The sequence below is a fragment of the Theropithecus gelada genome, chromosome 15, assembly GCF_003255815.1.
Source record: "Theropithecus gelada isolate Dixy chromosome 15, Tgel_1.0, whole genome shotgun sequence".
NCBI lineage: Eukaryota > Metazoa > Chordata > Mammalia > Primates > Cercopithecidae > Theropithecus > Theropithecus gelada.
This window is the reverse complement of record NC_037683.1, coordinates 107275801-107291313: the sequence shown is the minus strand read 5'-3', so window position 1 is coordinate 107291313 and position 15513 is coordinate 107275801. Positions and strand designations below refer to the sequence as shown.

Below are 15513 nucleotides of genomic sequence, written 5' to 3'. Positions count from 1 at the left end.
GGAAACGGGATGGGAAGTAAGGCCTGCCCGCTGCTGTGGACAGAGATTCCAGCAACATACATGACCCGGGGGCCCAAGGACTGCCTCGTAAACAATGATGAGCGCACAGCCACCTAATAGCCTGGATCGGCTGAGACCATCCTGATTTCAAACACCCAGTCCCCTTGCCTTCCTAAGAACCCCTGTGTTTCTCAGACTGAAAATGTGTTCTGAATTTTGTTCGGGAAGCACAGTCCCTGTTGAAATTCATCAAGAGTGGGAAAGAGCCAAAGTGGGAAGGAGCATGGGTTGAATGGCACAAAAGTAGGTCTGTTGATAAAGAATGAAGTAAAGGGGACATCAGGTACAAGCTTTCGCTGTGAGTCAGAAGGACAATTTAAAAGTTGCCTAAAGGGGCCCACACCGTCTGTGTTGCTGCCATCCAGTTGGAAGGGAAACTCCGGTTCTTGCCTACTGGCCAGAGCTCTTCACAGAATGTCCCCCACCCTTGCCAAGCCCAGCTGCCCACCGCCCCTCCCCCTCTGCAGAATGTCTGGGGTCCTATGTTCCAAAGCTATTTACATTCAAATTTTCCCTGCTCCACTTGGACTCAGGAGCATCTGCTGAGCCAGGTCACTCTCTGGGTCCTGCCCTTGACTTTTCTCATTGTGGAAACTGCCAGACAGCGGTGGTCAGTGCCCAGCCTGAGGGGATGGCTTCAAATAGAGGTGAGCCTGTAGGGATGGGGGCATTATCCGAGTCTGCCATGCCTCAATTCCTTGGGAATTCAAATTTGAACTGCCCCTGGGGACAGCTGATAGGGCTGATGTTGAAGAGGGAGGGAGCACTGGATGTCCCCAAGGGCATTACAACTGGGGATGGCCATGGCACCCTGAGTCTGTGGTTAGGGAGGACGGCTCCTTAGAGGTGGACCAAGATGCCTGCGGGAATACACTGTGTAGGGGAAAGGATGGAGTGGATGGATTGATCCTTTCTGGAGGGGGACAGGTCATGTCATTGTGTGTTTGTAGGGAGTAGTGGGATCATGTTGTACTGGTGGCCACGGGAGGATGACAGGCAAGCCTGAGCCCTGTGTTGTGTCTTCAGGCACCTGGAAGGTGCCCTTCCATAGTGTTCAGAGGGATTTGGACTGGAGTTTTCTAGATCTGAGGGAGGAGTGGGGAGAAGTGATCTCAGCCAGAAAACTGTTGGGTGGGTTGGCTGTGACAGAGTATGCAGTGACAGCCTCTAGGTGGGGGAGGCTGGGGGCTACTATAACTGCCACAGCCCAGAGCCTCTCAGCTCCTGCCCCAGAGCTGGCTGCTCCGTCAGTTGAGGTAGCTGTTGGCTTTGATGCAACAGGGGTGGGGGCAGATGGGGAAGTTCAGGTAACACATGGCCTGGGCTTCCTGAGTTGTTCTGCATTGTTTGCCCTTTTGTAGAAGCTCAGGTCTTCAGACCCACTTCCTCTTGTCTGCTAGTTCATGGCCTGTCCCCTGCACTTTGTGTTACTGTGGAGATGAAGAATTTGCCCCATTCCACGTATACTACCTCATGAACAGGGGACAGGTGTGGATTCTTGCTGGTTCTCAGTGGAAGGGTTTGGAAAGGCTGGTTTCCTTTTCAGTAGAGAAAGGAGAGTAGCGCACAAATAGGAAGATGGTTCTCTTATATTATTATTCAAGTTAGGATGTGTGTCCTGAATGATGAGGTGCATGTGCTGTATCCCTTATTCCCCCTGACTAGAGACTGCATGGGGTCCTAGTGGGCAGGGATGAGTTCCAGACAACTTTGCCTCACCTGGCCCGTGGGCCAGGAACCCCTGGTTCTTGGTTGGTCACTATGTTCAGTTATTGGGAGCTCAAAGGAGAAGGATCAGAGATGCTCCTTGTCCCACTACCTGTTGTAACATGACCAGCAGCTGTGAAAATCCCTGGGCACCTCCCCTGATAGCCCTGCTGCTCACCATTTGCTGGCTGAGTTCTAATCGTGTGCAGCTGTTGCTGGCTGTGCGGTGACAGTATCTCAGGGGACTCCACCACTGCCTCTCAGACATGCTCCCTGGGAACAGAGCTTCCTGAGTGGCAGCTGGGACCACTGAGCACTGAGGAACGGGTGGCTGGAATCTGACCGCCATTTAGCACTTGTGTGGGTGGTGCCAGGACAATCATTTGCATGCTGGGCATGATGTGTTATGGTTTATCTTCGGGGTTCCTAGGGCACTGGCTTGGGTGAGATTTCCATCCAGTGGTTTTCTTTTTTCTTTTCTTTTTTTTTTTTTTGAGACGGAGTCTCGCTCTGTCACCCAGACTGGAATGAAGTAGCGCGATCTTGGCTCACTGCAGCCTCTGCCTCCTGGGTTCAAGCAATTCTCCTGCTTCAGTCTCCTGAGTAGCTGGGATTACAGGCATGCGCCATCAGCTAATTTTTGTATTTTAGTAGAGACGGGGTTTCACCATGTTGGCCAGGCTGGTCTTGAACTCCTGACCTCAGGTGATCCGCCCACCTCGGCTTCCCATAGTGCTGGGATTGCAGGCATGAACCAGCATGCCCGGCCTATCCAGTGGTTTTCTTTTGTAGTGTTGAGCTAGGAAAGGAGCTTACAGGAGCTTCAGGAAAAGGAAGACTGAAGAGGAGATAGGGCCATAATATTCAGAAGCTTCTGGCTTCCTGTCGGCCTTCTCAGTGCCGAGCACTGCCCTGGGGTAGGCCTGTCTCCTGTTGCTGAGCATGCTGAGGACCACCAAGCCGCTGAGAGACTCATCCCTGACCCATGGCTTGGGAGATGCCTGTGAGGCTGACGGGGTCTGCCAGGGACACCGAGGGAGACCCTCGGGCAGCGAAGGCTTGGCTGTTCCTTCTTGGGAGACAGGGGTCAGGGAGTCTTGGTGGCCGGGGCCCGGCTCTCTAGTGGAGCAACCCTTTCGTGGAGGAACAGAGCATCCCATGCACACTCAGGGACACTTGCAAGCGGCAGTTTCCCTGTCACACGCCCTCAGTTGTTGGGGCTCCCCTCTGATTCCCCAGTGACTAGTGAGGACCAGGAGACCCCAGCTCATTCATCTCTTTCCTTTGTCTCCACAGCATACCCAGTGGTGGGACCGGGCATGACCGTGAACCCTGGCGCCTCCCTGTCTGTGTTCACAGCTCTGCCCTTCGCCACAGCCGCTCCCGGCCCAGCACATGGGCCACCCCTCGTGACTGCAGTGGTTCCTCCAGGTGGTCCTCTGGTGCTGTCTGCCTTCCCCAGCACACCTCTGGTGGCAGGACAGGATGGCCGCGGCCCAAGTGGGGCCGGGGCTTCCAGCGTCTTTGTCCAGATGAAGACAGAAGTGGGGCCTGTGAAGCCCCCTCAGGCACAGACCTTGGTCCTAACTCAGAACCCCCTCGTCTGGCAGGTTCCAGGCGCCCTCTGCGGAGGTGTCGCGTGTCCACCTCCCCTACTCCTGGCAGCTGCTCCTGGGGTGCCCATTACATCTGCCCAGGTGGTTGGGAGCGCCCAGGCCTGTGAGGGAGGCTGGTCCCAGGGCCTTCCTATTCCACCACCACCACCGGCTGCCCAGATGCCTCCCATCGTGCCCCCAGGGAACGCTGGGCCATGGCCAGAAGGGGCTCATGGAGAGGGCAGCCTGCCTCCCTCCCAGGTCAAGGCCCCGCCGGACGACTCCTGTAACCTCAAGAGTGTCTATGAGAACTTCCGACTCTGGCAGCGCTACAAGCCGCTGGCCAGGAGGCACCTTCCCCAGAGTCCTGACACCGAAGCGCTTTCCTGCTTCCTCATGTGAGTGTCCTCGGGGCACTGCAGCTTGTCCTGCAGCTCACACATACAGAGGCTGCCGAATGGACAGGAGGTCACGCTGTTCAGGGGAGCCTGCAGGGTGGTTGTGAGGGTGATCAGTTGTGCTATGGGAAGGTACATTTTCAGCAACATTAATCTGGCTGTGGCTCAGGACAGACTGTCAGGGGCCTCATGTCAACTGCCCGTCACTATCCCGTGAGTCCAGCCAATCCTTACTTTTTTTTTTTTTTTTTTTGAGACGGAGTCTCACTGTGTCTCCCAGGCTGGAGTGCAGTGGCGTGATCTCGGCTCACTGCAAGCTCCGCCCCCCGGGTTCACGCCATTCTCCCGCCTCAGCCTCCCAAGTAGCTGGGACTACAGGCGCCCGCTACCGCGCCCGGCTAGTTTTTTGTATTTTTAGTAGAGACGGGGTTTCACCATGTTAGCCAGGATAGTCTCGATCTCCTGACCTTGTGATCCACCCGCCTCGGCCTCCCAAAGTGCTGGGATTACAGGCTTGAGCCACCGCGCCCGGCCCTTACTTTTTTTTTTGAGCCAGACTTTCGCTCTTGTAGCCCAGGCTGGAGTGCAATGGCGTGACCTCGGCTAACCACAACCTCCGCCTCCCGGGTTCAAGCAATTCTGCTGCCTCAGCTTCCTGAATAGTTGGGATTACAGGCATGTGCCACCACGGCCGGCTAATTTTTGCGTATTTTTACTAGAAACGGGGTTTCATCGTGTTAGCCAGGATGCTCTCAATCTCCTGACCTGGTGATCCACCCGCCTCGGCCTCCCAAAAGTGCTGGGATTACAGGCATGAGCCACTGTGCCCGGCTTTTACTTTCAATAATTTTCACAGCAATGTTTACGGAAGACCCAGGTCAGAGAGGGTTCTTGGTGCGACGTGCGCCACGGTTTGAGTTTAGGTCTTTTTTGTTTGTTTGAGATGGAGTCTCGCACTGTCACCTGGGCTGGAGTGCGATGGTGCAATCTTGGCTCACCACAACCTCCACCTCCTGGGTTCAAGTGATTCTCCTCCTTCAGCCCCCCAAGTACCTAGGATTACAAGTGCCTTCCACCATGCTCAGCTAATTTTTCGTATTTTTTAGTAGAGACAGGGTTTCACTATGTTGGCCAGGCTGGTGTTGAGCTCCTGACCTCGTGATCCACCCGCCTCAGCCTCTCAAAGTGCTGGGATTGCAAGTGTGAGCCACCACACCCGTCCTGGGTTTAGGTCTTTGAGTGTACACCCCAGTGCCTTCCCTCGAATTGAGTGTCGATGGCCAGGGGCACATCACATGGGGCTGGGGGGAGGAGTTGCAGGGCCCGGCGGGAACCTGGCATACGCCCGCAGTTCTGCCAGTGAGGTCCAGTGAGCACCGCGGTGGTGTAGTCTGCACAGGGGGATGGTCTTGGGCCCCGCACTAGGGTCGATGCTGGGCAGGTATTTGCATCTTCACCCTCAATCCTCCCTAGAAAAAAGGACAATGATGCTTCATTCAGAGAATGGTGAACAGATGACTTGAGCTCACATATGACATGCATAGCATAGTGCCTGGCACATGCTATGACACATTACATGACAGCAATTATGATTACTGTCCTTATTACTATCATTATCAGGACTAGGCCATCTAGGAGAGTGCTCCCCAAAGCCACAGGCTCCAGTGATAGCTCTGAATACACCGCGAGCCCAGCAGCCCAGGGCCGTGGACTGTGGTGACTGTGAGGCAGCAACGTCAGCATCCGGGAGAGTTTGTGGTTTCATTCCCAGTCCCTGCCTCTCTCCACCCTGTGGCGCCTCTGTGACCCTGTGTTTCCCACTGATGAGCAAACGGGAGCTTGCAGCACATCCACCGTGCAACACACTGGCCGCTCCCCTTGGGAAGTCCCCTGGCTGGGGTGTAGGTAGAACACAGCCCCATCTTCCTCCCCAACAATCTCGCTGGCCCCGCACCCTGGTACTGCTCGCATTCCCCTTTGGAGCAGAGTCCCAGTGCACTGGGGACCCTGATTCTTGGAGTGGAGCTGCCCCAGCCTCACAGGCCTTTGCCATGGCTCCTGTGGGAATGTGGGAAGCTGTACCTGGCTGCTTGCAGTGGGCTTGACACCGCTCTGCTTTGGTTCTGGACATGTGCTCCTGCTTCTCATGCTCCAGGACCCTGAAGCTGCATCCCCAGGGGCTGCCTTACTCCAGAGTCCCCAGGAAGCTGGTTAAATCTCAGTCCTGGGGCCCAGGAACCTGCACTTTAACCCTCGCTCCCAGGTCATTCTGTGTGCACGCTGTCTCAGTCAGCTCAGGCTCATGCTGTCTTAGTCAGCTCAGGCTCGGCCGCAACGAATCCCATAGACTGGGTGCTTTATCAAGACACATTCATGTCTCCCAGTTCCAGAGGCCACAAGTCCCAGATCAAGGTGACAGCAGATTGGGTGTCTGGTCAGGGCCCTCTTCCTGGCTGGAGAGAGCTGCCTCGGCTGTGTCCTCTGGTGGCTGAGAGGAAAAGCCCTGGCGTCTCCTCCTGCCCTTATCAGGGCTCGGATTCCATGACTGGGACCCACGCTCATGACCTGCTCTAACCATGACTGCCTCCAAATACCGACACACCGGCGCTGAGGGCTTCAGCACAGGAATGTTGGGGACACATATGTTCCACCCGTAGTACTGAGTTCACTTCTCAACATCAGAACACCGAGGACTTGAGGGGCAGTCGGAGAGGCCACTCCATAGCTTGTGTTGATGTTCGATCTTGGGGGCATGTCCTGGGGCCTGAGGAGCCCACATGGGGGAGAACAGGACATGGACAGATGGCAGGACAGGTGTGGGGAGGACAGGGGCCAGGTGTTGGGACCAGGTGGGCTCGGGATGAAGGGTGGGCTTATAGACTGGGGCTGACTGCACTGGTTTACAGCCCAGTTCTCCGATCCCTGGCCCGGCGGAAGCCCACCATGACGCTGGAGGAGGGACTGTGGCGGGCCGTGCGCGAATGGCAGCACACGAGCAACTTTGACCGGATGATCTTCTACGAGATGGCGGAAAAGTGAGTCTGGGGTCCTGGGGGCAGGGCCCGCGGGGCAGAGTGAGACTGAATGACGGAGGCCTGGTGGCCGTGGTGGCTTCTCAGTGTGGAGCATGAGGAGGGTGTGGACAAACACAGGATGCTCTGGGCCCCTGGCTCCCTCAGGAAGCTGCTCCTGCCACCTAGAGTGCTCTGGGGTCTCTGTCCTGCCCTCTTGGGAAGCACCCCCTGCCTGGCCTGGGGCCAACCCCTGCCTTGACACTGGAGGTCATGGTGGGAGCAGCCAGCGTCACAGCCCAGAGGGGGTCACCTCCAGCTGTGGGGATGGGGAGAAGGGGCGCTAGTGACTATAGACAGAGTGGGGTGCAGGCTCCTCACAGCAGTGGCCAGAAGTCGGTTTTCTGCCATCCCAGCCTGGCCAGGGAGTTGGGTCAGAGGAGACCTGCGCCCAGGACACCAGAGACCCATCTCTGGCCTGACCGCCTTTGCTCCTGGGCAGTGCCCTCCGTGAAGACAGACAGGCAGACAGCAGCCTCAGGGGAAAGGGGCCCTGTCCTCCGGGCTCAGCTTTTGCTTCCTCCCGACCAGGGGTCTCCCGGGCCTCGTGCCCCTGGGTTATCTTTCAGGGACCCGCAGTCCCAGCCTCAGGACTCCTGCATCTGGGCATCATCCCTGACGCCGTCTGCCATCAACCCCACCCCTGGGCAGCTGAAACCTGGAGGAGGGGTCCCCTGGGACCCTCCTGGGCCTCGTGGCCCTGACTTGAGTCAGGAAGCCCTGTTGATGCCATGGGCTCCGCAGGGGCCGGGTGAGGGAGGGTGAGCCCAGAACTCTGGGAGCAGCTCCCTCCTGGGACTGGGGGATGAGACCCAGTGAGGGCCTGGACAGCCCACCCAAGGCAGTCCCTCGCATCCCTGCCCTCGGCCACTGCCTGGTCCTGGGGACAGGGGGCCTGGACCCTCTCCGCACAGCCTGGGCCTCCTTCACCCCCAGGTTCCTGGAGTTCGAGGCTAAGGAGGAGATGCAGATGCAGAAAGCACAGTGGATGAAGGAGACCCAGAGCCTGCCTCCTCCAGCCCCGCCGAGGCTTGAACCTCAAGGATCCCTGGCCCCTGAGGTGGCCAAGCAGCCAGGTACAGCACCCCACATTCCCATAGGAGCCATGTCAAATGCTAAAGGGGCCAAGGGAGGCCACTGTCCCCACACCCCATGCTTCCCTTCAAGAGGTGGGTTTGCTCCCCAACAGGACAGCTTCTGGGAGTGTATGTTGGGTACTGACCTGGTCAATACCTACTTCGTGGGCGGCCTGTGATCACGAAGCGGGGTATTGACTTGGTCAGGTTTCCTACTTACTCTCCCCTCGCCCGTCCAAAACTCCACATATGCTCTACCCAGGAAGCAGGGATGAGCGGGGAGAGTACATGGCATATCGTTGGCTCCAAACTTCCTCCCAAGCGATGCTGTCTCAGATGTGCCCCTCCTGCGTGTCTCCTCCAAGGGCGCTGTGGTTCAGGTGGTCCTGACCCAGCCGGGACCCACTTCACATCCCCAAGCCCTGCCCTCCCCTGTGTGGTGCAGGCAGGAGGAGCGGCCCTCACCATGCCCGGCCTCCTCCCTCTCTGCCTCAGTGTACCTTCCCAGCAAGGCTGGCCCCAAGGCCCCGCCTGCCTGCCTGCCACCACCCAGGCCCCAGCAGCCAGCAGAGACCAAGGCCCGCCTGCTACCACCCAGGCCCCAGCAACCAGCAGAGACCAAGGCCTGCCTGCTACCACCCAGGCCCCAGCAGCCAGCAGAGACCAAGGTCCCTGAGGAGATCCCCCCTGAAGTGGTGCAGGAGTATGTGGACATCATGGAGGAGCTGCTGGGGTCTCACCTTGGGGCCACAGGGGAGCCCGAGGGACAATGTGAAGATGGCGAAGTGGAGCAGCCACAGGAAGAGGAGGGGATGACTCCAGACCCGGGCCTCCTGGGCTACATTGACAAGCTGTGTTCCCAGGAAGACTTTGTCACCAAGGTGGGCTGGCCTGGAGTGCTGGGATCTGCAGGATTCCAGGGGGTGGCACTCCCAGGCCCTTGGAATTAAGCTCTGTTCCTTAGCTACTCAGCAGGGGGGTGGGTGGGTGTGTTCCTGTGGATTTGAGTGTCTGTGTATGTGATTGCGTGTGTCTATGTGTTGCTGTGTGTTTGTGTCTGTGATTTGTTACTGTGTGTCTGTGTGGGTGTGAATGTGGCATGTGTGTTACTTGTGTCTGTGTCTTTTCCTGTGTCATATATGGATCTGTTTGTGTGTCTACGTATGGTTTGTGTGTCTCTGTCTGTATGTGTGTATGCCACCAGGTCTGTGGTCTGTGTGTGTAGCTGGTGGTCGCCATGATATGAGACAGCCCCAGGAGGGTGGGGACAGGGCCCTCCCCGCTTTCTGCATCTCCTCTGGGTGTCCTTGGCTCCAGGTTACTCCCTGCCCAGGAAGCTCATGTCTTCTTCCTTCTGTTTCCAGGTGGAGGCCGTCATTCACTCCCCATTCCTGGAAGAACTGCTGTCCCCAGATCCACAGATGGATTTATTGGCCCTAAGCCAGGAGCTGGAGAAGGAGGAAGAACTCACACTTGCCCAGGTAGACCAGCGGAGGGAGGGGAACCCAGAGGCAGGAGGGACCCGGCACCCAAGGCCCACCTGATTGTCCAACCCCACCCTGCTGGGGATGCTCAGCTTCTTGGGGGGTCACTCTGGGGTGGGAAGATGCAGGTTCAGAGGGAGTGGGATGGAGAAGAGCCAGGGAGGGGAGTCAGGATGCAAGCTGCAATGAGGCCCAACGGGATGCCCGGCAGAGCCACACCCTCTCCCTTTGACACGAAGCCCAGATGCCTCAGACTTCCCTGTCTCCCGCCCAAGTGCCCTGGTCTCCACCACCCTGGGCCCTGCTCACACCTGGGGCAGCGCCAGTAAGTGCCTCTTTCCTCCCGCAGCTAGTGGAGAAGCGCCTCCTATCCTTGAAGGAGAAACGGCGTGTGAGGGCAGCCCCTAGTCATGGCACGGCCTGTTTGGACTCAAGTCCTTTTAAGTTAGCAGCTCGCCAAGGAGCAGAGAGAGACGCCCCTGACCCCCAACAAGGGATCGGCATGGAAACCTGCCCACCCCAGACGGCTGCCCAGGTCCCTCAGGGACAGGCTAGAGTGTGCACCGGCATGGCCAGGTCCAAAGACCCTGCTGTGCTTTTGGGATGTCAGGATTGCCCTGGGCTGAGGGCTGCCCAGCCAACCTCTCCTCTCGAGGACCACAGACCCACCTGCCCCAGCCTGGGAACCAAGGACACCTTGGATCTCCCTGGAGCCTCTCCTGTTAAGGAGTCACACAGGCTGGCTAAGGGGTCAAGTGAGGAGAGGGAACTCCCTGGCATGGTGTATGTCGTGGGTTCCCCCCACAGGCTGCGGCCCTGGAGGCTATCCCAGAGCCCTGTCCCTTCCTCAGGCCTTCTCAGCCCAGGAGGGCGGGGACCCCAGGGAGCTCTTCAGTCGCCATCTGCTCAGAGAAGAGGCCTCAGCCCAGCACCCTCTCCTGTTACCAAGTCCAAGAAGCGACTTCTCTTCGGAAGCCCATCCCCTGCTGAAAAGATGCCCGACCCAGGGCCTGGGCTCAGGGTCTCTGGGGAGCAATCCCTGGCTCCAGGGCTGGGTGGCCCCTCACAGTCTCAAAAGAGAAGGGGTGGCCCCTTGGTCTCCAGGAGGAAGAAAAAGCGGCATTGTAGACAGTAGGGGCCGCTGCGGGGCAGGCTCTCTGGTGCCAGTCCCCAAGGGTAGGGCTCTGAACTCTCGGACCCTCATGGCAGCAGGTGCCCCAAAGCAAAGGCTGCTTCTCCCCCAGTGCTGATCTTGCTGGGCCTTAGCTTTGGAGGGTGGAGGAGGGAGGGGAGGGAGAGGGTGGCTGAACAGGGAGGTCGGGAAGGGAGGGCCTGCGGGGAGGGGGTTAGGGGGTGGGAAGCCCTTGCGGGCCTCATGTGTAAATGGAATAAATGTAGTTGTGTTGGAAAATGCTCTGGGGCTGCTGCCTCTGTCCTTGGTGCTGTGCTGCTCCGTGGAGGGCGTCTGTGAAGGAGGGCAGAGGGAACCAGGAGATGCCAGGCACTGGGAACCCACAGGAGCTGGCTCCACTTTTTCCTCCTGGTATAGGGGGCCCCTTCAGATGCTCCGGGGACTGACAGATGCTGAGGAAGCCCTGATCCCTCCCACCACCCACTCACAAGACCCCTCCTGCTTTAGGGAGGCTTCTCGGGGCCTCCCATCGTTATCAGTATCCCTGGAAAATCCTGGGATTGGAGAGAGCTAGCTGGCTCTTGTTCTGCTCGGTGGGAGCTGAGAAGACAGCTGCCTACAACATGGACATGGGAAGAGGGGGCCGCTCCTGCTTAACCCTTATCAGGAAGACCGTGGGCACTGGGCTGAGGGGAGACGTTGAGGTGTCCGTCCACACGGGTGTGTGGGATATGAGAGGCGCGGAGCAGGGGAAGTCCCTCTGCCTGTTTCTGGGCAGGAGAGAGTCTTGTCCAACTAGCTGAAGCAGATGCTCCTTGCTGTGGCCACAGAGACTGGCCTCAGGGGCCCTCGGGGTCCTGCATGGAGCCCCCCACAGCTATGATTCCCTTCCCATATGATGACTGAATTCGTGTGGAATTGATGTAGACAGAGAGTTACACTGGTATCTAAAACAGTTCCCTCCCAACACACCATCACCAACGGGAACAAGCATGACCAGCCCGCCAGGCGCAGAGTGGGTGTGTCTGCTGGTCCCAGGGCCAGGAGGAGCTGGGGCCCAGGCCAGAGGGGGCCAAGGGTCAGCCACCCTTCTGCCAGGCACAGACCCCAAGGGCAGAGCAGGGGCTGCCTGGGATGTGGCACTGACTGTTCGGGAAGTGCCCTGGGAGTCGGGGGCCAGGTGTTCGCTGAAGGGAGACTTCCGGAGTCTACGAGTGAGATGAGGGCTGCATCAGGAGAGAGACTGAGGCTAGGGAGGACACTCTGCTCTTTCCCAGGTTGTCCTGTCCTCCCCATCTCTGATGAACTCCCCTCACCCCATGTGGCCGGCCTCTGTCCCCTTACCCCTAACCCCCCTCTTAGAATCTCAGATCCCAGCATGGACAGGACCTGGCACCTGCCCTGGTTCCCTCCTGGCCAATACCTTCTTGTCCACGGTCTGAGTTCCAATTCCTCCCCAGGGCCCTTGTTGGCTCAGGACCGCTGTGACTGCCAGAGCACAGGTCCCAGCACTGCCTGCATGCACAGCTGTGTTCATGGTGCCGGGCGCTGGCCCAGCAGCAGAAGCTGGTGGGGCAAAGCTGTCTGGTATATGGTGGCCTGGCCCCTCTGCCAAGTGACAAGGGGAGCCGTGTTTGGGCGACCCCATCTGCCCACAGAGCACAGCAGTCAGCCGGACAGATGCCTCTCTGCCCTGTCTCTTCTGCTCGATGTGGGCAGTGTCGGAGGCCTTCCATCCTTTGTGGCCTTTGGGAAGGAGAGTTTATCTTGGCAGGGCTTCCCCAGCTCAGTGCACATCAGGCCCTCGGGGAAAATGTGGGGAGTGAAGGGTCACTGGTGGGTGATGCAGGCAGCTCCCGTGACTCCTCTACATTCAGGGCCATCCTCAGGAGACGAGGTAACACCTCCCCTTTGCAGGGTTTAGGAATGTTAAGTGAGCCATGTTTGAAGGGAACGTGGTCGGTACTCTGGTGTGTGTGGGTGCTCAGCCAACTTCCTCACTTAAGGGTGAAAATGATACCTTGGCTTAGTGACACCTCGGGGCTTCTGCTGGTTACCTCACTAGCTGTTTTCTGCCCCACTGTCCCTGTCCTTGTTTTGGCTGAGCCATTTCCAAGAGGCAGAACCTGTGCTTCCTCCACCTCTGTGTCCCGCCTGAGCCCTACAATCTGCCCCTACACGGGCACAGTGGGGCTGACGGGGGGGCTCTGATAGACTGAATGTGTGTCCCCCCCAGTTCCTGTGTGGAAGCCCTAACTCCTCATGTGATGGTATTTGGAGATGAGGCTTTGGGAGTTATTCAGGGTTAGACGAGACCATGAAGTTGGGGCCCTAATGATGGGATTAGGGCCCTGGTAAGAAGCAGACATCCCGGAGCTCGCTCTCTCCCTGACATGTGGACACAGTGAGAAGGCAGCTGTCTGCAAGCCAGGAAGAGAGCCCTCGCCAGAACCACACCTTGCTGGGACCCTAACCTCAGACTTCCAGCCTCCAGACTGACAAATGCATTTCGTTTCTTAATATGCGCCCCTCCCCTACCCACCAAGTCTATGACACTTTGTCCTAGCAGCCTAATGTGACTGGGACAAGCTCCATCATCTCAGGAACTTCCTTCCTGACTGGTGTCTGGAAACTGCGCATCAGAGCCATGGGAAAGAATGAAGAAAGGCTCGACTCTCTACGACTGTCAGCACACCTCCATCCCAAGTGCAGAGGATCACACATGAACCAGGAGCACTGTGGAACACAGTGCAAGGGAATCTGTAAATACCCGTGACATCGCCACATCCACGTTGGGGGAAGCCACGCAGCTTGCTCACAGCAGGTGCTGGGGGTGTGCTGAGGCTCTAGACAGGTTTGGCCTCCCTGCTCATGTACCCAGGTCACTCTCTGGGAGCCAGTGCGGCTGGGGCGGCCCCGGGCGGGTTCGCCTCCTCCCTTCACCACTGGGCGACAGATCCCTGAAGAAGCCATGGCCTCCTGAGAAACTCCATCTGACAATGTGAGCAAGGCCGTTAGTGAACATGCTGTGCTTTCTGACAGCTACCAGGATGGACTTGATCCAGGTGGCTGCCCTTTTGTAGCTGCACTTTGATTCTAACTACAGCATCCCAAGATGTCTTTCAGGTCTTGGTGCCCTGGGAGGCGTTAGTGAGAGTCACCTGGCTTGGGGGATCCGCTGCTATCTGGCCAGGGCTGCCAGAGTCACTGTCACTGAGTCCCTGACCATCACTGGGTACAGACTCTCAACAGTGGCCCTCACCCTGGCACATCCCTTGTGAGGGAGCTGATACACTGGGTTACTGAATTCTGAGTTATGATGTCATCGAGCATGCTTTGTCTGCACACCTGTGCCCTTTGAGCTCATTTTAGGCAAATGTGTCCGGACTAAGGTTGTATTTACCGATGGTTCACTTTCCATCCTCATCTCAGTCCTCGGAAGGATGAATTCCACCTCTCACGCCACGGTCCTTCCTCAGAATTTCCTTTGTCTTAGTTCATTCCAGAGATCATGTTGTAGGGATGTTTATCACGTATACAGTATTTGCTTAAACTGTATGAGCGATTAACAGATATTCTCTGACATTAAACACAAACAACATAGAAATCTCACAGGTGAAGACAGGATCACAAGATTCCTAATCAATGCAAGTGGATGGTTAGTCAAGGTTAGTCAAGGTAAACTGCTTCATCCCCCTGCCCTTTATTAGCTAGACAGAAACTGACTGTGTACAGGCTTTACTCCTTTATAAGGTGCCAAAATAAAACCCCAAAGCACAAATCGCACAAACCAAGCCATGCCACTGGGACCATCGAGTGTCATCTGAGCTAGCTGGGCCATGCCAACTCCTACCCCATCTCCTGCTTTTCTCTGCATTCCTCAGGAATGGGAGCTTCTGTGTGAGATTCATAAGACATCCTGCATTCAGGTCCACTGATGTGTTTTCTTTTTTAAAAAACTATGCACATTTTATTAGGAATGTTTCAACCACATAGAAAACGTATAATAGAAACCAATACAGACACCACATAGATGTGGGCCATGTTAACATTCTACCGTTTGCTCATTTTTTTTTTTTTTTTTTTGAGATGGAGTCTTGCTCTGTCGCCCAGGCTGGAGTGCAGTGGCCGGATCTCAGCTCACTGCAAGCTCCGCCTCCTGGGTTCACGCCATTCTCCTGCCTCAGCCTCCCGAGTAGCTGGGACTACAGGCGCCCGCCACCTCGCCCGGCTAGTGTTTTGTATTTTTTAGTAGAGACGGGGTTTCACCATGTTAGCCAGGATGGTCTCGATCTCCTGACCTCATGATCCGCCCGTCTCGGCCTCCCAAAGTGCTGGGATTACAGGCTTGAGCCACCGCGCCCGGCCTGCTCATTTTTTAAATAAAAGCTTTATTAAGACATTCACAAAGCATGCTCATCGAAACTGTACAATTTGGGTTTTTCATAGAATTTGCAACCATCACCACATTAAATATATTTATAGAATTTGCAACCATCACTGCATTAAGTCTACTTATAGAATTTGCAAGCATCATCACTATAAACTTTAGAACATTTTTATCACCAAAAAGAAAACCCCTAGGCTGGGTGCAGTGGCTCATGCCTGTAATCTCAACACTTTGGGAGGCCAAGGTGAGTGAATCACTTGAGGTGAGGAGTTCGAGACCAGCCTGGCCAACATGGTGAAACCCCATCTCTACTAAAAACACAAAAATTAGCTGGGCGTGGTGGCACATGATCCCAGCTATATGAGAGGCTGAGGCAGGAGAATCACTTGAACCCAAGAGGGGGAAGTTGCAGTGAGCCGAGATTTTGCCACTGTACTCCAGCCTGGATGACAGAGCAAGACTCCATCTCAAAAAACGAAAAAGAAAAAAAAAAAAACCTTGTCCTTTAGCTATCACTCCCTGCCCCCATCTACACCCTAGGCCTGCGTAACCATGAATTTACTTTCTATATAGCTTTACATGCTCTGGACTTCCATATGA

At 56.5% G+C, this 15513-nt stretch overlaps 1 protein-coding gene across 4 annotated transcripts; it reads left to right on the top strand.

The window, feature by feature from the left end:
* The first annotated feature begins 330 nt into the window (after window positions 1–330).
* NUTM2F (NUT family member 2F) lies at window positions 331–13643 on the top strand. 4 transcript variants are annotated; one of them, XM_025359740.1, is made up of 8 exons: window positions 590–707; window positions 3064–3760; window positions 6667–6795; window positions 7768–7907; window positions 8403–8505; window positions 8551–8788; window positions 9272–9388; window positions 10941–13643. In XM_025359740.1, exons 1-8 carry the CDS (start codon window positions 692–694, stop codon window positions 10977–10979), a joined length of 1479 nt encoding a protein of 492 aa, XP_025215525.1. In that variant the 5' UTR covers window positions 590–691; the 3' UTR covers window positions 10980–13643. The 4 variants fall into 4 exon arrangements, with proteins under 4 accessions (XP_025215524.1, XP_025215526.1, XP_025215525.1 ...); XM_025359736.1 differs by lacking the exon at window positions 10941–13643 and adding an exon at window positions 9741–10804; XM_025359739.1 differs by lacking the exon at window positions 10941–13643 and adding an exon at window positions 9741–10804 and having other exon boundaries at window positions 331–707; window positions 8403–8788.
* Window positions 13644–15513: the final 1870 nt, after the last annotated feature.